Raw genomic sequence first — 21,046 nt, 5'->3', positions numbered from 1 at the left:
ACAACCTAAGTTCATCATTCGGTGTGGGCTGGATACCGCTGACTCTCTGGGCAGAACGGTTTCCAAGTCAGTAGCCCTGAGGCGCTACGGCTGGTTGAGGACGTCTGGTTTCTCTGGGGATGTCCAATCCGCCCTTTTGGACACGCCCTTTGCTGGCCGTCGCCTGTTCGGTGACAAGGCAGACTCAGTGCTCGAGCGCTTCAAGGATTCTAGGACTGCGGCCAGATACTTGGGCCTCTCGGCAACCTCTCCCCCCATGCTGTCTGCCTTTAGCCCCTTTCGTAGTAACAGATGGGGTGCCCCACCACGTTCCACCCACTCTTGCCACATGGAGCGCAAGCTACCCAGTCTCTGTGTGGCTGCAGATGTGGGACCCAGCGAATGGGCTACTCCCTCCCCTTCGAGAGTAGCCCTCCCTCCATGCCACCAGCACTCCATCGCATGTTGGAGTATCAATGGGTCCTTCTCCACCAGGAAGTTGCAGCTCTCTTGGCCAAGGGAGCTATTGAAAGGGTCCCTGTGCCAGAACTAGGTTGTGGTTGTTACTCCCACTACTTTCTGGTTCCCAAGAAGGACAAAGGCCTGTGTCCTATCTTAGACCGGAGGGCCCTCAACCGCTTCCTCCGGAAAGAGAAGTTCAAAATGCTCACATCTGAAAGAAACAGGTTAGTATTAGATTCCTTACCATAGAATATCCCCAGGCGTCAGACTGGATCCGGAAAATTTTGCGTAGCAGTACCCCTGCGCGTCGGAAGGCGTCATCTGCGGCTCCGCGTCCGTCGTCGGCGTCGTTGGTGCCGGGATGATGTTGTCGGAGTACTTAGACGCCGCCCTCACACGCTGACATCAGTTCTTCTTTTTTCCGCGCCAGCAAGCGCGGGTTCGGAGAAAGTGGTACCCTTTAGTCACTTTTTGACTAAACTTTTTCGATCCTTTTTGGATCCGTTTCGAGTCTACGACTCCCATCTGTACCGGTAGGGATGCCCGGGTTCAAGCCCTAGGCCGACTGCAACCGACTGATGTCGGTTACCGACCCCCATCGCCGATGCCTACATTGCCTGGGGCCCAACCACAATGACAAGTCGTGCCCCGACTGTCGGGCCTTGATGACGAAGGCTAGGCGGGAGCGGTCCCCTAAACGCCTCGAGCTCCGGCAGTCGGCCCCGCGCCGCTCGTGGTCTCAGTCCTGAAGGAGGTCGAGGGACCGGTCGCGGGGCCGGAGTCAATATTAGCTCGTCAAGTCGACACCACTTGTCCGGCTCCAAGTCCTCAGGTAAGAGGCACAAGAAGTTGAAGAGGCGACATCGCTCTTCTGACTCCCCCCGACGCTCGCACGACGCGGCCGGGGGTTCGGGTGACACCGCCCACGCGGCTCCGCTGGAGCCGCAGGCCTCGCGGCCTGCTCCATACCCGCCGGTCCCTGGGCAGAACGCAACTCCGGAGGAGATCGATGCCTTCCTCATGGCCATGTGGTCGCTCTCTCCTCCGTCGGGTTCTGCGGCGCCTTCTGGCCAAGCGGCCCCGACTGGGAGCCCAAGTGGGCCGGGTGCTTCGGCCCCAGCGCCATCAACGACTTTGGTTCCGATGCTGCAAGGTCCAGCTGGATCCGGTTCTGGATCCGGGTCGCCGCTGGTCGACCTTACGACCCCACCTGCGTCGGCCCCTAGGGTGTCCTCCCCAACGTCGTCCCCGCACAACGCCGTCCCTGGTCTACCCCTCGGCCCGGATCCGACGTTGGAGCGGCATCAATCGGCAGAGTACTTCGAGGATCTGGGTCCATCCTTTACACCTGAATTTCAGGACATGGACGACGAGGGGACTGGGGGGGTCTGAGGACCCCGTGGCACGTGAGTGCCAGTCATTTCAGGACTGGACACAGGAACTAGGGGAAGCCAGTGGCCTGGATACGTCCCCAGACACAGGTTTTGTCTCCCCTCCTACCTTGGCTATGGAGGAGGGGGCTGCTTATAGTGTGGTGCTGATGAGGGCACCCAAGACCTTGGCTCTTGAGCTCACCGTCGCAACAGTGAGGTCTAACATCCTCACAGAGGTCCTTAAACCGCAGGCAAGCTCACCAGAGCCCCTACTGCCGTATAATGAGGCTCTCACGGACGTCCTGTTGGGCACTTGGTCCAGGCCCACTACAAGTCCCCCTGTAGATAGGAACGTCGCTAGGAGCCACCGCCCAGCTCCGGGCGACCCTAGTTTCTTGTCCACCCACCCCACTCCCGAGAGCCTGGTTATCCAGTTTCTACTTCCCAATCCGCATTCCCGACGACACCACCAGATCGGGAATCCAAGAGGTATGAGCAGTTCGGAAAGAAGATGTTCTCCTCCCCTAGTTTGGGATTGCGGTCGGTCAACACTGCATGCCTTTTGGGCTGTTACACCCACTCCTTGTGGGATACCGTTGCGGCCATGCTACCTGAGTGCCCTAAGGGAGCCCGGGCGATGCTCACTCAAGCCCTCGGGGAGGGAAGAGACGCAGCGTGGTACTCTATACGATGTAGACTGGATACCACGGACTCGCTAGGACCAGCGATTTCCACGTCTGTGGCGGTTCGCCGCCACGCCTGGCTGAGGTCCGCCAACTTTTCGGCCGATTTCCAAAACACCCTTATGGACATGCCGTTTGATGGCAGCCACCTCTTTGGTGGCAAGGCAGATCATGCGCTGGAACGTTTCAAGGACTCCAGGGCTACGGCCAAGTCTTTATGCCTATCGGCCCGCGTTCGCAACCTTCTGCCTAGCGCTCCTTTCGTGGCCACGGAAGGGGTGCTCCCACACGTCCTGCCAGCCACAGGCCGCAGACTAACATTCAGCGCGGTGGCGGACGTGGTTACCGTTGCGGCGGTAACAGGGGACAACGGCGCAGCCAGTCCACATCCACCCCGTAGCATCCGCCTCAAAGCCTTCCTAGTCCGAGCTTTCAGGCCCATTTAACACCAGTGGGGGGCAGGGTTCGCCATCACCTCCTCCACTGGTGCACCATCACATCGGACAGGTGGGTGCTGCAAATCATCCGAAGGGGCTACTCCCTCCCCTTCGAGGCGACCCCTCCAGCCATGCCACCGCAGTACCACCGCGTGTCGGGGGATCACTTGCAACTTCTGCAAGAGAAAGTTTTGGCCCTCTTGGCCAAGGGGGCCATCAAGCGCGTTCCTGGGCCAGAAGTAGGGTGTGGTTGTTACTCCCACTACTTTCTGGTTCCCAAGAAGGGCAAAGTGGGCCTACACCCTATCTTGGACCTGCGGAACGTCAACAGCTTCCTCTGGAAGGAGAAGTTCAAGATGCTGACTTTAGCTCAGATCTTAGCTGCCCTGGACCCAGAAGACTGGATGGTAACATTGGACTTGCAGGACGCATATGTTCACATCCCCGTCCTGCCGGCCCACCGGCGCTACCTGCAGTTCACGGTAGGCCATGAGCACTTTCAGTTTACTGTGCTCCCCTTCGGCCTTACCAGCACCCCACGGGTGTTCACGAAAGTGATGGCGGTGGTCGCAGCTCATCTGCGCAGGTTAGGGGTTTCAGTCTTCCCCTACCTCGACAACTGGTAATTGAAGGCGGGCTCGCCCCAGACAGTTGTCAGCCACCTCCAGACTACGGCCAACCTCCTGCACCTGCTGGGGTTCTCCATCAATGTGCCGAAGTCACACCTGTTTCCCTCTCAGAAGCTCCTCTTCATCGGAGCGGTTCTAGACTCGGCGCAGTTTCGGGTTTATCCTCCCGAACAGCGGGTTCGGGATATTCAGGCTCCGATTCCGATCTTTCAGCCGTTATCCCGAGTCTCGGTCAGGTTGACGCTGCGGCTTCTGGGGCTGATGGCCTCCTGCATCCTTCTGTTGAATCACGCCAGGTGGCGAATGTGGGCTCTGCAGTGGGACCCGAAGTTTCAGTGGGCCCAGCATCAGGGCAACTTGTCCGACCATGTCTTGATCTCGGAGGGCACTGCAAGACAGTTGCAGTGGTGACTCACGGACCGCGATTGGGTCAGCGGCAAATCCCTCTCTCTACCCCAACCGGAGCACGTAGTTGTGACGGACGCGTCCCTCCAGGGCTGGGGGGGCCACATGGGAGAGGCGGAGATCAGAGGCCTCTGGTATCCGGTGGAGTCCCGGCTCCACATCACCCTTCTGGAGCTGCGGGCGATCCAACTTGCACTGAAGGCATTCCTCCCCTCTGTCCGGGGAAGTGTAGTGCAGGTGTTCATAGACAACACCACTGCCATGTGGTACTGCAACAAACAGGGCAGGGTGGGGTCGTGGACTCTGCGCCTCTAGCAATGGCTGGAACATCAGGGCGTGACCCTAGTGGTTCAACACCTGGCAGGTTCCCTTAACGCCAGGGCGGACGAACTCAGCCGTCAGTGCATGATGGATCACGAATGGCGTCTTAACTCTGACGTGGGGCAAGGCCTCTTTCAGCAGTAGGGAGAGCCTTGGTTGGATCTATTCGGCACAGAAGAGAAAGCGGAATGTCATCAGTTCTGCGCGTTGGAATTTCCAAGGCGGCACTCGCTCGGAGACGCTTTTTGTCGCGAGTGGAGCTGCGGTCTGTTGTACGCCTTTCCACCTATACCACTTCTGCCCAGAGTGCTGAAGAAGATCAGACGCGACCGGGCCCAAGTCGTCTTTGTGGCTCCGGACTGGGCACGAAGATACTGGTATCCCGAGCTACTCAGCATATCTGTCGATCCCCCGATTCATCTGCCTCTTCAGGAGGACCTTCTGTCGCAGCCGCAGGGGACGGTCCTCTACCCGAACCTGTCCAGTCTCCACTTACATGCGTGAAGATTGAGCGGCAGCAGTTGAGGCCATTTGACTTACCTCCTGAAGTCTGTAATGTGATTCTGGCAGCCAGGCGTCCCTCCACAAAATCGGTATACGCCTGCAGGTGGAACACATTTGTGGAATGGTGCACAGCAAAGGCTGTGGATCCCCTTTCTGCCCCTCATTCAGAGGTTCTCCTCTTTCTTCTTTCTCTTGCCCAGCAGGGCTCTGCTCTGGGCACTCTAAAGGGCTACCTCTCTGCCATTTCCGCCTTCTTAAGGCTCCCTGATCAGCCCTCTTTGTTCAAGTACCCAGTTGTAAATAGGTTTTTGAAGGGCATCACTCATATGTTCCCTCCTGTTCCTTTTGTGATGCCCCAGTGGGACTTAAACCTTGTTCTGACTTATCTGATGTGCGCTCCCTTCGAGCCACTTCATAACTGTCCTCTTCGTCTCCTAACTCTCAAGACTGCATTCCTGGTTGCCATCACCTCTGCCAGGAGAGTGAGTGAGCTCCAGGCTCTTTCTTCTCAACCTCCTTTCTTTTCTGTCCATCCGGACAAAGTTGTGTTGCGGACGCGACAATCTTTCCTGCCCAAGGTAGTCACAGCCTTCCACATCGGGCAGTCCATCACCTTGCCCACCTTCTTTCTGCCTCCGCATCCCTCGAAAGAGGAAGAGAGGCTCCACCGTCTGGACCCAAAACTTGCGCTGTCTATCTATCCTGATCGCACACGCCAGTTCCGGGTGGATGACCAACTCTTTGTTGGTTACGTGGGGGCTAAGAAGGGACGGGCGTTGCACAAACATACCATTTCTCGATGGGTCGTCTTGTGCCTCAGGGCTTGTTACTTTCTGGCTAGAAAACAGCCTCCTGTGGGGCTACGTGCCCATTCCACTCGGGCCACGGCGACTACTACTGACCTGGGTCGGGGAGTTACCTTGCAGGACATCTGTCAGGCAGCTACGTGGGCATCGCTGCACACGTTCGCAAGACACTACTACCTGGACAGCCAAGTCCGGAGAGATGGCTTTTTCGGCCGTTCCGTTCTCCAGGACTTTCTGGTGTGATCATTGGTTCGCAGACCCACCACCGGGGTTGGTATTGCTGGGGTATCTATTCTAAGGTAAGGAATCGAATACTAACCTGTTTCTTTCAGATGCACAAGTTACTTATCTTCGGTAACAATATAGCTGTAAGAAACAGTAGTTAGTATTAGATTCCTTACCGTTTCACCCATCCTCCCCGTTTCTGCGAACCGATATCTAGGGTTAAGGTCATCCACTTTCAGCGCCCTAGTTTTCATGGCACCAGTGTTGGTTTTCATCATGGCTCTGTGTTTCTGGCGCGGAAAAGCTGTGCATAAGAACTGACGTCAGCGTGCAAGGGCGGCGTCTAAGTACTCCGACGTCATCCCGGCGCCGACGACGGACGCGAAGCCGCAGACGATGCCCACCGGCGCGCAGGGGTACTGCTACGCAAAATTTTCCGAATCCAGTCTGACGCCTGGGGATATTCTAAGGTAAGGAATCTAATACTAACTACTGTTTCTTACAGATATATCGTTACCGAAGGTAAGTAACTTGTACGTTAGTTCAGGTCCTGTCTGCCCTCGATCCTAGAGACTAGATGGTAGTGTTGGACTTGCAGGACGCCTATTTCCACACCCCCGTCCTGCCAGCCCAAAGGCGTTACCTACTGTTCATGGTAGGCCACAAGCATTTTCAGTTTGCCGTGCTCCCTTTTTTGACCTTACCAATGCCCATTGGGTGTTCATGAAAGTGATGGCGGTTGTGAGAAGTTGGCCTGATATATGATGCTCACTAGTTCTAGTGATCACCTTGTATCAGTCCAAACAACCCTTATGGTGATTGGTTGTAAGTCAACCTTATAGACCAGCTATCCTAGTAGCGTGGACAAAAGCAGTCTTTAGGCTAAACTCTGAATGGCATGTGAAGCCAGCTGTTTTACCACATATAACCCCTTGAATACCAAGTGAAAGGACACCACACAGGTTGTTATGAAAATAAACAGATATTTATTACCTAACATACACCTCTGAACTCTTTATGAGGTCAGAGGGCTAAGCACATGACAATACTTGAAAGGAAATACGAGTTCGCACAATATTTACAAGAACGCCTGAGGGGCGCAACAAACCATATACTAAATAAATGGAATGCGAAAGTCAATCAAAGGAATGGAGCTGTCCAGAGGTTGTAGGATCGCTGGGACCACACTATACTAACTGGAGGTAAGTAATAGGAGGCCCACGGAACGCGTGTGCAGATTGTGAACTCACACGCGAGATGCGTACAATAGTCTATGGACAGTACAGTTTAAAGAAAAGGTGAATACGGACGTCCCTGACTAGTTAGGACTAAAACGACTGTGGAACTAGACACTAGGAGAGCCAAGCTACCCTTGAGCACCGAAATGCTCGTATTACCTCACCCACAGACTGCGGGTGCATAGGTGCCAAGTCGTGTCGGGTTCCGGCGTTGAAGTCTATGGAGCCTGGAGGAAAAGATGCTGCAGGCGGTCAGGAGGAAGATGTCCGGTGTGATCCAAGGGTGAATCAGCGAAGAGAAGAACCTGAAAGCAGAGGGGACAATGTTCAAAGTCACTAGCCAGTGACTAGAGTGGAACCAGGAGTGGAACCAGATGTCGTTGTCGCGATCAGGTGAAGGTGGACGCTTGTCTCCACAGCCACGTGGACCAGGTGGTGTCTTCGACAACCAGGATGGAGGCACGAGCTGTCCCACGCAGGCTCTCGCTGTCGGCGGTGTCGTCTCCAGATTCGGGTTCAACAGGCCTTGGCAAAGGCAACCCACGCGGTGAGTGGAAACGGCGTCTGGAGTGGACCAGGAGGGTCCGGGGTGCTCCTCTTTTGGAAGGGAGCAAGGGCCAATCTGGAGCAACCAGACCAGCAGCAAAGTTGTCTGAGTTCGTCGTCTAGGAGGTCACAAGCCAGCCGGCAAGTGACCAGACAACGCGTCGAGCAGCAAACAGGCAGAAGGGCACCAAGCAGATCTCGTGGATGCTGGAGGGCTGATCTTCGATGCAGGAGCTGCTCGGGGTCGGGGCTTCTCAGTCCCCAAAGCACTTGGACGAGGATGCCTCTGAAGTCGTGCTGGAGCGAAGTGCTGCTTCTTCCAAGATGGCCGGTCCCACGTGTCTCGTCGCACCCACGGGTCTCAGCTGTGCTGCAGATGTGGGTAGAGGTCGGAGAGGTCTGGGAGTCCGAGTCTCGTCGGGCTCTGAAGTCTGGATCCTTGCAGGAAGACGACAAAGGGAAGCCGCTGTACGCTGATGGTGCCTGCTGGTGCAGGGTGGACACTCCTTGCCCACAAGGGAGATATCTTCAGTCTTCTGGGGAGCAGAACGTCGAAGTCCAGAGTTTCTTCTTAGGAAGTTGTTCAGGATAATCTGATTTGGAATGGGACCAGCTCCTACCTTTATCCGGCTAAAGGGGGCTGCACTACGACTAGGTCCCTCCTCTGGGTGGGACCAGGAAGGGGGGTGGTTACACCCCCTTGACTTTGTCCAGTCTTGCGCCAGCTCTGGGGCTGGAGTGCCCCAGGAACTGGTTCTGACCGGTGTATGCACAGGGCACCTTGTGTGCCCCAGGCATGTCTCATTCCTTTGAGCCCTGTCCTACCTAATACACAAAATCCTGTCTGGGGTGGTGCTAGCACCTCCCAAGGCAGGAAACCCTTTGTCTAAGCCTCCCTCACTGGAAGGACTCCCAGCAGCAGGAGGTCAGACTTGTGTCTGTGGTGGCAGCATCCATTTTGTGATGCTGAGGCTCGAGTTAACTTTAACCAGGGTTCACAGTTACATACATGTCGTGTCCCTCTAGAAGGGTGGAATGCCAACCCCGTCGCCAGAATTGGCGAGGGGTTAGTATTCCAATTCGTATGACACCTTACTCGACATGTTTTGATAATGCTATGCCAAAGTTAGCATTTGACCGCGAGGTACATAATGCACTTAAGAGTATATGGTATAGCGTTATCATGGAACAGCTATTAGGACTTGGTTCCGCAAGCTTCAAACGGGCTCAGCTCATGCCAGAGCACCATCTCACATAATTCCAAGCACTCTGCCTTCAGGATTGATAAGGCCTGCCATAGGAGTGACTGATAGGAATACATGTGTCCATTTTAGGGTTAGATATAGGAATACTATATCTAAAGCAAAGGGTGATTACACCACCTTGCCCCAGCTGTCGTGCAGCCAGTTGCGTCAGATTTGGATGGCCAGCCAGGGGTGGCATAATACATGCTGCAGCCCCTGGTAGGCCCTGGGTACACCTATGCCCTGGATACCTAAGGTATGCTGTACAGGGACTGATAAGGTGGCCCAATACCAATTGGTAAGTGCACCTAAGGTACATGCTTGTCAATTTAGAGAGAGAACAGCTAGGCTGTGGGTCTGATTAGCAGGCCCACAGCCAGGGAAAGTCGTAAACCAGGAAGCAAAAAGCAAAAATCGGGGGTGACCATAGGATTGCAGACCCTACTCTCCTACAGCGGTGGTCGAGCTCATATGCGCGGATCAGGGGTTCCAGTCTCCCCTTATCTTGAGGACGGACTGTTGAAGGTAAGTTCGCCCCAGGCTTTCGTCTCCCACTTCCAGACTACAGTGGACCTCCTGCATTCGCTAGGGTTCACGATCAACGTGCTGAAGTCACACATGATTCCCTCTCAGACGCTACTTTTCATCGGAGCGGTTCTGGATACAGCTCAGATGTGAAGGATCCTTACCTTAGAATATCCCCCGTCAGATGAATCCGGAAAGTTTCTCGTCAGCAGTAACCCTGTGAGTCGTGGCGTTGGTCGACTCCGCATCCGGCGTCGTTGCTCAGCCATTCTGAACACACTTGGATTTCATGCTTTTCCCCTGGGAAAGGGAGTCCAGAATATTCAGTCTATTATCCTGATCTTTCAGTCTTGTTCCTGGATTTCAGTGAGGTCGTCGCTGAGACAGATGGCCTTCTGCCTGGTCAAGCACGCTAGGTGACAAATGTGGGCTCTGCAGTGGGATCTGAAGTCACAGTGGGTACAACATCAAGAGGACCTCTCCGACCGTGTCTAATTTTCATAGGAGACTGCAAAAGATATGCAGTGGTGGCTACTGGGCTGCAATTGGGTCAGTGGCAGGTCCCTCTCCCTTCTCCACCCAGAGTTGACAGTGGTGACAGGTGGGCTGTGGCAACCACCTGGAAGAACTGGAAATCAGAGGTTTCTGGTCTCAGGCAGAGTCCTGGCTCCATATCAACCTTTTGGAGCTAAGGGCAATCCACTTCGCACTAAAAGTTTCCTACTGTCTACTAAGGGAAGGTTGGTACAGTTGCCCACATATAACACCGCCGCCATGTGGTACTGCAAGAAAGGGGGCATGATGGGGTCAAGGACCCTGTGCCAGGAGGCCTTGCACCTCTGGAAATACTGTGACCGCTAAGGAATCTTCTTGGTGGTGAGCCTCCTGGCTGAATGCAGGGGTGGATAAACTCAGCCGTCGGTGTCTAGCGAATCACAAGTGGCATCTACACCTAGAGGTGGATCCAAGGTCTCTTCCACGAATGGGGATAACCTTGGCTCAGTCTGTTTGCCACCTCAGAGAACGCTCACTGTCAGCACTTCTTTGCTTTGGTGTTAAGAAGCGTCTTTCACTCTGAGACACATTCCGCCTCGAGTGGAACTTTAGACTCCGGGATGCCTTTGTGCCAATGCCACTCCTGCCCGAGTTCTCAAGAAGATCAGGACAGACTGGACCCAAGTTATCCTAGTGGCTTCAGAATGGGCACAGAGACTATTGTACCCAGAACTCCTGGGCTTAAGTATCTATACTCTAATCAGACTGCCCTCTGGGAGGATCTGCTGTTGCAGCAGGAGGGCTGGGTTCTCTACCTTGGCCTCTGCAACCTGCACCTTCATGCATGAACATTTAGCAGCAACAGCTGAACACCCTCAACCTTCCTCTCGATGTTGTTGAGGTTATCTTGGCAGCCAGGCATCTCTCGACAAAAACTGTATACGCCTGTCAATGGAACAAATTTATTTTTTGGTGCAGGACTTGCCTGATTGACCCTTTCCAGACCAAACTGATGTTTTATTATTTGTACTGACTCACACCCAGCTAGGCCTAGCTGTGGGCACAGTTAAAGGTTACCTTTGGGCCATATCGGTCTTCTTATGGTTGCCTGATTAACCCTGCTTGTTCAAATCACCTGTTGTGCGCTTCTTGAAATGGTTGCAATATATATTTCCCCCTAATTCGTTTCTGATGACCCAATGGGTTCTCAATCTTGTCCTTACTCACTTGATGGGCAGTCCATTTGAGCTGCTCCCTAGTAATTCCCTGCAGCTTCTCACGACCAAAACGGTGTTCCTGATTGCCGTCACCTCCGCACAGCATTTGAGTGAGCTACAGGCTCTGTTTGTGCATCCACCTTAAACCACCTTCTTTCTCGATAAGCTGGTTCTGCAAACTAGGTCATCCTTTCTCCCCTAAGTTGTGAAGCAGTTCTGCATCGGACAAAACATTACTCTGCCGGCGTTCTACACTGTGCTTTGCCCTTTTAAGGAGGAGGAGAGACTCGATCGCTTAGACCCCCAAAGAGTGTTCAACTTCTACATCGATCGTACCAAAGACCACTGAGTGGATGATCATATCTTTGTGGGGTCGTTGGAGAAAAAAAGTCAAGGCTGTGCAAAAGCGTATAATCTCTGGCTGGTTTTTGCTCTGCATTTAGATCTGTTACTCATTGACAAAGTAACAGCCTCCTGGAGGACTGCGCACCCATTCCACCAGGGTCAAAGCTGCTATCACTACATTAGCACGCAGAGTACCTGTCCTAGACATCTGCCAGGTAGCTATGTGAGCGTCCCTCTATACGGTCATGAAGCACTATGTCTGGACAGCCAAGTCAGTCAGGCATTTTGCCCTTTTCTGTGTTGCAGGACTCCATTTACAGTCCACCTACAATTAGGTTCTGCTTTGTTATATATTCAAAAGGTGAGGAGTCTAAGGCTAGAAGTCTCAATCAGAAGAACAAGTTAGTTACCTTTAGTAACAGTCTTTCTGGTAGAGACTCTCTAGGTGCAGATCCCTCACTGACTCTCCCATACGCCCCATTCTGTGATTGAACTCTCCCCTTTACTATTAAAATCCCAAGTATAGGAATCTGCACACTGGTCTACTGATTTGCTTTTGGGTTTCATGTCTGGAGGCTTGGACAGTCATGAAAGCAACTGATGGCTGCATGAAGGAGTGGAGCCTATATAGGCCCTGCACCCCTCTTCTGGAGCAGTATGGTGTCAGTGTGAACCCGCTCAGTGCCACCTTCTGCCATGAAGAGGTACTGCTGAAAAGTTTCCAGATCCAGTCTTACACCTGGCGAATATTCAAAAAGTGAGGAATTTGAGGCTAGATAGAGTCTACCAGAAACAGCGTTACGGAAGGTAAGTAACCTGTTCATTACCTCCACACCAGGGGCGAAAGCTTCCACTGGGTGGAGATGATTAGTTAAACTTTTTTCAAAAACAAACTCTTGCTTTAGGAGTTTGTTTTTGAAAAATGAAAACTGTTGTCCTACATGACTGAGACATCAATCAATTCTTTTACAACATTGACAGAAACTGCCATGACTGGGGTTCCTGCCAAAGTTAAGAGATGGCTGACGGACATTTCTTGATTAGGGGACAAGATGTCCCTCAAGTCGATGGATGGATTAACTCCTTCCCCCTAGCAGACATTACTCCATCCTCCAAATTCTAAATAGGGCTAAATGTACTGTTATTTTGAATCAGATGTAGAATCCAAACAAGCTTTCATATACCCTACCTTGAGAGGCTGATCTGAAAGAGACACTTTAGTGATAGATTCCTTACCTTAGAATATCCCCTGGCGTCAGACTGGGTCCGGAAATTTTTGCGTAGCAGTACCCTTGCGCGTCGGTAGGCGTCGTCTGCAGCTCCGCGTCCGTCGTCGGCGCCGTGATGACGTCGTCAGAGTACTTGGACGCCGCCTCCGCGTGCTGACGTCAGTTCTTCTTTTTTCCTTGCCAGCAAGCGCCGATCTGGAAAAAGCAGTACTTTTAGTCACTCTTTTACTAGTCTTTTTGATCTCTTTTGATCATCTCTCTCGAGTCTTGCGACTCCGGAGGGTGCCTAGGGATGCCTGGTTTCAAGCATTGCGAGGATTGCGATAGCACGATGTCGGTCACGGATCCTCATCGTCGGTGTCTCCTCTGTCACGGCGTTGACCACGACGACAAGACCTGCCCCGACTGCCGGGCCCTGTCTTCGAAAGGCAGGCGGGAGCGGTCCCGCAGGCGACTCGAACTCCGGCAGTCGGCCCCGCGCCGCGAAAGGTCCCGGTCCCACGGGAGGACAAGGGACAGGTCGCGGGGTCGGAGCCATCACAGCTCAGAGTGTCGGCATCACTCCTCTGGGTCGAAGTCGTCGTCAGGTAAGAAACACAAGAAGTCGAAGAGGCGTCATCGCTCTTCTGACTCCCCCCGATGCTCGCACGACGCGGCTGGGGGTTTGGGTGGCACCGCCCACGCGCCTCCCTCGGAGTCGCGGGCGCCGTGTCCTGCTCCACACCCTCCGGTCCCTGGGCAAGATGCGACGCCGGAGGAGATCGAGCGCTTCCTCATGGCCATGAGGTCCCTTTCTCCTCCGACGGGCTCCGCCGCGCCTTCGGGCCCAGCGGACCCGTCTGGGGCCCATTAGCGGGTCGTCAGCTTCGGCCTCAACGCGTCGGGTGCTTCGGCCCCGACGCCGCCGGCGCCTTCGGGCCCGGCGCCGCAGGGCCCCAGGGTCCTGACGCCGCCGGCGCCTTCGGGCCCGGCGATGCAGGGCCCCACTGGATCCGCCTCGGGATCCGGGTCGCCGCCGGTTGACCTAACAACCTCACCGGCGTCGGTCCATCATGTGTCACCCCCGGCGCCGTCCTCGATGCCTCCCTCGAGCCGGTTCCTGCGTCGGAATGGCGCCGCTTTCGACGACGCTTGGGAAGTTTAGCTTCTATGAACCGGCCTCATCGTTTGACAACCCTGACTATCAGGGGATGGGTGAAGAGGAGAATTGGGAGGGGTCTGAGGAGTGAGTGTCAGTCTCAAGAGGACTGGACAGGTGACCTTGGGGATGCCAGTGGTCTGGACACATCACCAGACACTGGTTTTGTCTCGCCTCCTACCGTGGCTACGGAGGAGGGGGCAACCTACAGTGTGGTGTTGAAGAGGGCAGCCAAGGCCTTGGGCCTTGAGCTCCCCGTCGCGGCCGTGAGGACTAACCTCCTCTCTGAGGTCCTTAAACCGGTCAAGCTCGGCCGAGCCTCGGTTGCCGTTTAATGAGGTCTTGTCAGACGTTCTTTTGGGCACTTGGTCCAGGCCCGCTACGGGTTCGCCCGTAGATAGGAACGTGGCCTGACGCCACCGCCCGGCCCCGGGCGACCCATGTTTCCTGTCCACCCACCCCACCCCTGAGAACCTGGTCATCCAGGCCTCTAATTCCCAGACCGCATTCCCGTCGGCTCTGCCTTATCAGGAATCCAAGAGGTATGAGAATTATGGAAAGAAAATATTCTCGTCCCTTAGTTTGGGTCTGCGGTCTTGCAACACCGCATGCCTCTTGGGCCGCTACACCCACTCGCTGTGGGACACGGTCGCGGAAGTGCTGCCAGAGTGCCCGTTGGAGGTACGGGCTAAACTCGGCCAAGCCCTTGTGGAGGGCTGGGATGCAGCAAGATATTCTATCCGGTGTGGGCTGGATACCACCGACTCACTAGGAAGAGCGATGGCAACGACAGTGGCGATTCGTCGCCACGCCTGGTTGAGGTCCGCCAACTTTTCGGCCGATGTCCAGAACACACTGATGGACATGCCGTTTGATGGCCGTCGCCTTTTTGGCGACAAGGCAGACCATGCGCTTGAGCGCTTTAAGGACTCCAGGGCTACGGCCAAGTCCTTGGGCCGCTCGGCCCCGCGCCAGCTAAAGGGTGCCTTTCGCTCCTTTCGTGGCCAAGGAAGGGGCGCCCCCACACGTGCTGCCAGCCACACACCGCAGACTACGATACAGCGCGGTGGCGGCCGTGGAAATCGCTGTGGAGGCGGTCGGGGACAACGGCGAGGCCAGTCCACACCCTCCCCCACAGCATCTGCCTCAAAACCCTCCTAGTCAGTGCTTTTCGGCCCATGTAACACTGACGCCAGTGGGGGGCAGGGTTCGCCATCACCACTCGCACTGGCGCACTGTCACATCGGACAGGTGGGTGCTGCAGATCGTCCGAAGGGGCTACTCCCTCCCCTTCGAGACAACCCCTCAAGCCATGCCACCGCAACACCACCGCGTATCGGGGGATAATTTGCGGCTTCTGCAGGAGGAAGTTTCGGCCCTCTTGGCCAAGGGGGCCATCAAGCGCGTTCCTGGGCCAGAAGTAGGATGTGGTTGCTACTCCCACTACTTTCTGGTACCCAAGAAGGGCAAAGGGGGCCTACGCCCTATCTTGGATCTACGGAACGTCAACGGCTTCCTCCGGAAGGAGAAGTTCAAAATGCTGACTCTGGCTCAGGTCTTAGCTGCCCTGGACCCAGGAGACTGGATGGTAGCGTTGGACTTGCAGGACGCTTATTTCCACGTCCCCGTCATGCCGGCCGACCGGCGCTACCTGCGGTTTATGGTAGGCCACGAGCACTTTCAGTTTACCGTGCTCCCCTTCGGCCTTGCCAGCGCCCCACGGGTGTTCACGAAAGTGATGGCCGTGGTCGCAGCTCATCTGCGCAGGTTAGGGGTTTCAGTCTTCCCCTACCTAGACGACTGGTTGTTGAAGGCGGGCTCGCCCCAGACAGTCGTCATCCACCTCCAGACTACGTCCGACCTCCTGCATTTGCTGGGGTTCTCCATCAATGTGCTGAAGTCACACTTGTGCCCCTCTCAGAAGCTCCTTTTCATCGGTGCAGTTCTCGACTCGGCGCAGTTTCGGGTTTACCCACCCGAACAGCGGGTTCGGGATATACAGGCTCTGATTCCAATCTTTCAGCATTTATCCTGAGTTTCGGTCAGGTTGACGCTTCGGCTTCTGGGGCTGATGGCTTCCTGCATCCTTCTGGTGCATCACGCCCGTTAGCGGATGCGGGCTCTGCAGTGGGACCTGAAGTTTCAGTGGGCCCAGCATCAGGGCAACCTGTCCGACCATGTCCTGATCTCGGAGGGCACTGCGAGACAGCTGCAGTGGTGGCTCACGGACCGCGATTGAGTCAGCGGCAGATCCCTCTCCCTTCCCCAACCGGAGCACGTAGTTGTGACGGACGCGTCCCTCCAGGGCTGGGGAGGCCACATGGGAGAGGCGGAGATCAGAAGCCTCTGGTCTCTGGCGGAGTCCTGGCTCCATATCAACCTTTTGGAGCTGCGGGCGATGCGTCTAGCACTGAAGGCATTCCTCCCCTTTGTCCGGGGGAGTGTAGTGCAGGTGTTCACGGACAACACCACCGCCATGTGGTACTGCAACAAGCAGGGCGGGGTGGGGTCGTGGACCCTCCGCCAGGATGCTCTGCGCCTTTGGCAGTGGCAGGAACATCAGGGTGTGACCCTGGTTGTTCAACACCTGGCAGGTTCTCTGAACGCCAGGGCTGACTAACTCAGCCGACGATGCATGATGGATCACGAATGGCGTCTGAACTCGGACGTGGCGCAAGGCCTCTTTCAGCAGTGGGGAGAGCCTTGGTTAGATCTATTCGCCACCGAAGAGAACGCGCAATGTCATCAGTCCTGCGCGTTGGAATTTCCAAGGCGGCGCTCGCTCGGAGACGCTTTTCGTCGCGAGTGGAGTTGCGGTCTGTTGTACGCCTTTCCGCCTATACCACTTCTGCCCAGAGTGCTGAAGAAGATCAAGCGCGACCAGGCACAAGTCATCCTTGTGGCTCCGGACTGGGCACGAAGGTACTGGTATCCCGAGCTACTCAGTATGTCAGTCGATCCCCCGGTTTGTCTGCCTCTTCAGGAGGACCTTCTGTCGCAGCAGCAGGGGACGGTCCTCCACCCGAACCTGTCTAGTCTCCATCTCCATGCTTGGAGATTGAGCAGCGACAGTTGAGGCCATTTGACTTACCTCCTGAGGTCTGTAACATCATTCTGGCAGCCAGGCGTCCCTCCACAAAGTCGGTATATGCCTGCAGGTGGAACAGATTTGTGGCATGGTGCACAGCAAAGGCTGTGGATCCTCTCTCTGGATCGCACACGCCAGCTCTGGGTGGATGACCAACTCTTTGTTGGTTACGTGGACGCTAAGAAGGGAAAGGCAGTGCACAAGCGGACCATCTTGCGGTGGATCATCTTGTGTATCCAGGCGTGTTACTCCTTGGCTAAGAAGGAACCCCCTGTTGGGCTGAGGGCTCATTCCACTCGGGCCACGGCAACTACTACTGCCCTGGGCCGGGGAGTGCCCCTACAGGACATTTGCCAGGCAGCTACGTGGGCCTCGCTGCACACGTTTGCAAGACACTATTGCCTGGACAGCCAAGTCCGGAGGGATGGCTTCTTTGGCCGTTCTGTCCTCCAGGACTTTCTGGTGTGATTATTGGTTCGCAGACCCACCACCGGGGTTGGTATTGCTGGGGTATCTATTCTAAGGTAAGGAATCTATCACTAACTTGTCTTTCAGATGCACAAGTTACTACATAAGAGACATTAGTTAGTGATAGATTCCTTACCGACTCACCCATCCTCTTCGTTCTGCGAACCGATATCTAGGGTTAAGGTCATCTCCTTTCAGGGCCCTAGTTTCAAGGCACCAGTGTTGGCTTATAGCATAGCTCTGCATTTCTGGCGCGGAAAAGCTGTGTCTAAGAACTGACGTCAGCACGCGGAGGCGCGTCTAAGTACTCCGACGACGTCATCACGGTGCCCCCGACGACGGACGCGGAGCCGCAGACGACGCCTACCGACGCGCAAGGATACTGCTACGCAAAAATTTCCGGATCCAGTCTGACGCCTGGGGATATTCTAAGGTAAGGAATCTATCACTAACTAATGTCTCTTAAAGATATATCGTTACACTAGTAGTAACTTGTGCAACACCTCCAGTGAGAAAGCAAGTGGGACCTGGCACAGCCTGATCCTTTACCAATTTGACATTTCCGAACACGTGTTTTGTACCTCCTCCTCTTCTGTAAAAGAGTCAGTGAATTTATGTTCTATATTTTGACATTCTAAATGATTTGTTTTTACAATAGTTGACTTTCACTGTTAGATAGTGGACTGTTTCAGAATAACTAGCATGCATTTCATTTCTGTTTTTTTTTTTAGAAGGGGAAATCCTTTACATTTATGCAAAGAGAGGTTCAAAAAGATTCAAAAACTGTGGCAGCAGCATAGCATCACGGAAGAGATCGGACACGCGCAAGAAGCAAATCAAACATTGGCTGGCATTGACTGGCAGCATTTATAATCATTACATATTTTACACTTAACTGTGATCTTTTTTTACCATCGCTTCGGAAAAGAACATAAGAAGTGGGAGATCTAAGTGAAAAAGAACTTTTGTTTTCAACTTTTGCTTTCTTGTATAGTCCATAAAAGGCAAAGTCCAATGATAAAGTTGATAAAGTAAATATGTAAAGCGCATATCGTTAGCTGATTTGAACTGTATTATTTTCAATGTAGTTTCTAAACATGTAAAAAGTCATGTTACCATGGTAACTGAGGAGTTTCTATACTAAGGTCTCGCTATTTTATTTTCAAAATCAGGTCAAGCTTTCTTTCAAACCATGAGAATTATTACAGGTGAAGCTGGAGCACAGACCCAGCAAGATCATTAACTTACCATCCTTCAGTTTACTCATTAGTATTTCTGATCACAAATTAAAAACCGATATGAGGGACCCTCATCAGATACGTTTTTGTTGCTCTAAATTCTTTTACGTTATTTATTGTTCTGCATTTTGTACCTAAAATGTTGTGAACACAAGTTGTAATAAAGAGAAAATATAACTGTCGGTGTGTATCAGTAAATAAACTTTTACACTCAAACCTTAAATATTTAAGGTATTTCTGTGTCATATTTTGTAAACCTTTTTCATTTTTCAAGAAGCATTGTAGCATTTGAATCTCAAGTATGATGTACCAGCAGGAAGTTCATATGTCTGCAAGAGCACTTTTTGTAATAGAGAAATGTTTTACTTTTGCCTTAGCATGCGCACATCTACCTGCAGATTCCTGCAGTGGTTTTCAGACTGGTCTGGGAAAGCTTTTCCTTGTAATAGCTCTCACGTTCCACCAGGTGATGCCATTTGGTTTCAGGGACTACTCCATCTCCATACATGATGACACCAGAGTATATTGGCCCCTTTGCTGCAGGGGTAATTCCCCCAAGGGGCGGGGGGAGCTGCGGTGCTCGTGACGAGCCTAGCTCGTCTTGAGTCACAGTGGAGTTAGGCTTGTCACAACCCCGCCCACTGATTAATTCTCCCGCACAGGCGGGGAATCAATCGCGCATGGGCGGCGCACAGCCATAATAACAAGACCAAGTTGTCATGAGCACAGCTCTACTGTGGCTCGTCATGAGCACCGAAGGAGTTAGCCATCAACCGACACACTGTTCCTATTTTTTTCACACCTCCAAGATGCAGGCCCAAAGTTCTCTCTCGCTGCCTGACCAACAAAATCCATTAGCAACTAAGTCAAATGTCTATTAAAAATTTCGCGGTTTAAGCCCTATAGCAGGTGCCAGAGGATGTACTTTTCAGACCTATATAACATCTAGATGTGCTGTCTGGGACTGGAACACTACATTGCAGCCTTCGATTTTTGCGCCTCCACGTAGGGGAAGGCCGTCTGGGAGCTGGTCGGGCAGGTTTTTTGTTGGCCATGGCCCACATACATGCCAAAGTGATTTCCCCCACCCCAAGGTAAGTCACTTGTAAGGAACGCCACTGCAAACGTCCACAGAAACCAAGATCAACATACTCACAGAGGTCCTTATGCCCTCTATATTTATGTCAGAGCACCTTCTTTCTTTTAATGGGGCCATTTTAGTGTCCATTTTGGTGGCATGGCAGAAACCTTCTTGCGCTCTGTTCATCAACGGGCTTGTAGGTCACCACTATCGCCCAGCTGTAGATGACACAGCGCTCCTTTCGGACCACTCCTCGCCAGAGACTCTTTTTGTTAAAGCTTCCTGTTCCGGGGGCCAATCCGTAGTTTTTTTACCATAGCATCCTCTGAAAGGGAATCACAATGGCTTTGGGCAAAAGTACTTTTTTCGCAAGAAGTATGGTATTGAAGTCCCTTAACTCTAACGGCCTTTTAGCCAATTATAATCATTCCTAGTGTGATATGGCTCAAATGATCTGTTATGGATGACATGAAAAAGCATTTCCAGGCAGTCCTCCTTGATGGTCAAAATGCCTCTTGCCATACTATACATAGCTGCCAAGGTTTCAGATGGCTTATGTCTGACATTTTCATAATGTCAGTGTAAATATGAATGACATTCAGTGACTATGAGTGACACTTTCTTGATTGCAAACATCAAGCAGTGAAGATGAGGGAAACATAAATATGAGAAATTACACCCATTTGTGCACCGAGAAACTCTAAGAAGATATTAAATCTGCTGCAAAGCACGAGAAATGGAAGGACACTAACGGGAGTCTATCCAGGCTCTCAACGTGGGACACAACTGTACCCAAACTAAAATGGGATGTGAGAGAGGCCCCAGCGCAGGTTTACTGCTGCCTCATCATGCTAATAAATTATGATGATGATACAAGCCGCGAAAGCTGATACACTCCCGGACTTGTAGTGCGGTTGCAGCACCAGGAAAGCCTCAGGAGAGTGAGAAGCTGAGGCTGCACACATAAGTAAATTAAATTGCAAATACGGAGTGACTCAAAGTGCGGATGCCCAGCCCGCCGCAGCACCAGGCAAGCCGTGCCTCAGAAGAGAGACCGAGTGAGAGGCTGAAGCTGCACACACAAAAGTAAAATCTGAAAGAAACAGGTTTAGAATATTTACCTTCGGATCCAGAAAGCTCTTTGCCAGAAGTACCCCAGCGTATCGAAAGGTAGCGTCAGTCGGCTCAGCGTTTGTCGTTGGCGTCGTGGCCGCTGGGATTACGTTGGCGGTAGCTACTTAGACGCCGCGCTGACGTCAGTTCTTTCTTTTTCGCACCAGCCAGCGCAGATCCGGAGAGAGCGGTACCTCCAGTCACTTTTTGACTGACTTTTTGCCGACTTTTGCCTACACCGTTTTCGAGTATTTGAT

The 21,046-nt window shown here is 53.3% G+C and overlaps 1 protein-coding gene across 3 annotated transcripts in view; it reads left to right on the top strand.

Moving 5' to 3' along the window:
- Positions 1-18,818, top strand: part of UBR2 (ubiquitin protein ligase E3 component n-recognin 2) — a 1,804,160-nt gene extending 1,785,342 nt beyond the window's left edge. For 2 of the 3 annotated variants that reach the window (XM_086927821.1, XM_086927820.1), the window contains exon 47: positions 18,089-18,818. In XM_086927821.1, coding sequence (XP_086783947.1) covers positions 18,089-18,230 — 142 coding nt within the window. In that variant the 3' untranslated portion in view covers positions 18,231-18,818. The remainder of the gene's footprint in view (positions 1-18,088) is intronic. The other variant, XM_086927822.1, reaches the window with a different exon arrangement.
- Positions 18,819-21,046: the final 2,228 nt, after the last annotated feature.

This window comes from Lissotriton vulgaris, chromosome 6, assembly GCF_964263255.1.
Source record: "Lissotriton vulgaris chromosome 6, aLisVul1.2, whole genome shotgun sequence".
Taxonomy (NCBI): domain Eukaryota; kingdom Metazoa; phylum Chordata; class Amphibia; order Caudata; family Salamandridae; genus Lissotriton; species Lissotriton vulgaris.
Note: the sequence above shows the minus strand (reverse complement) of the source record. Positions and strands in the feature narration are given on the sequence as shown.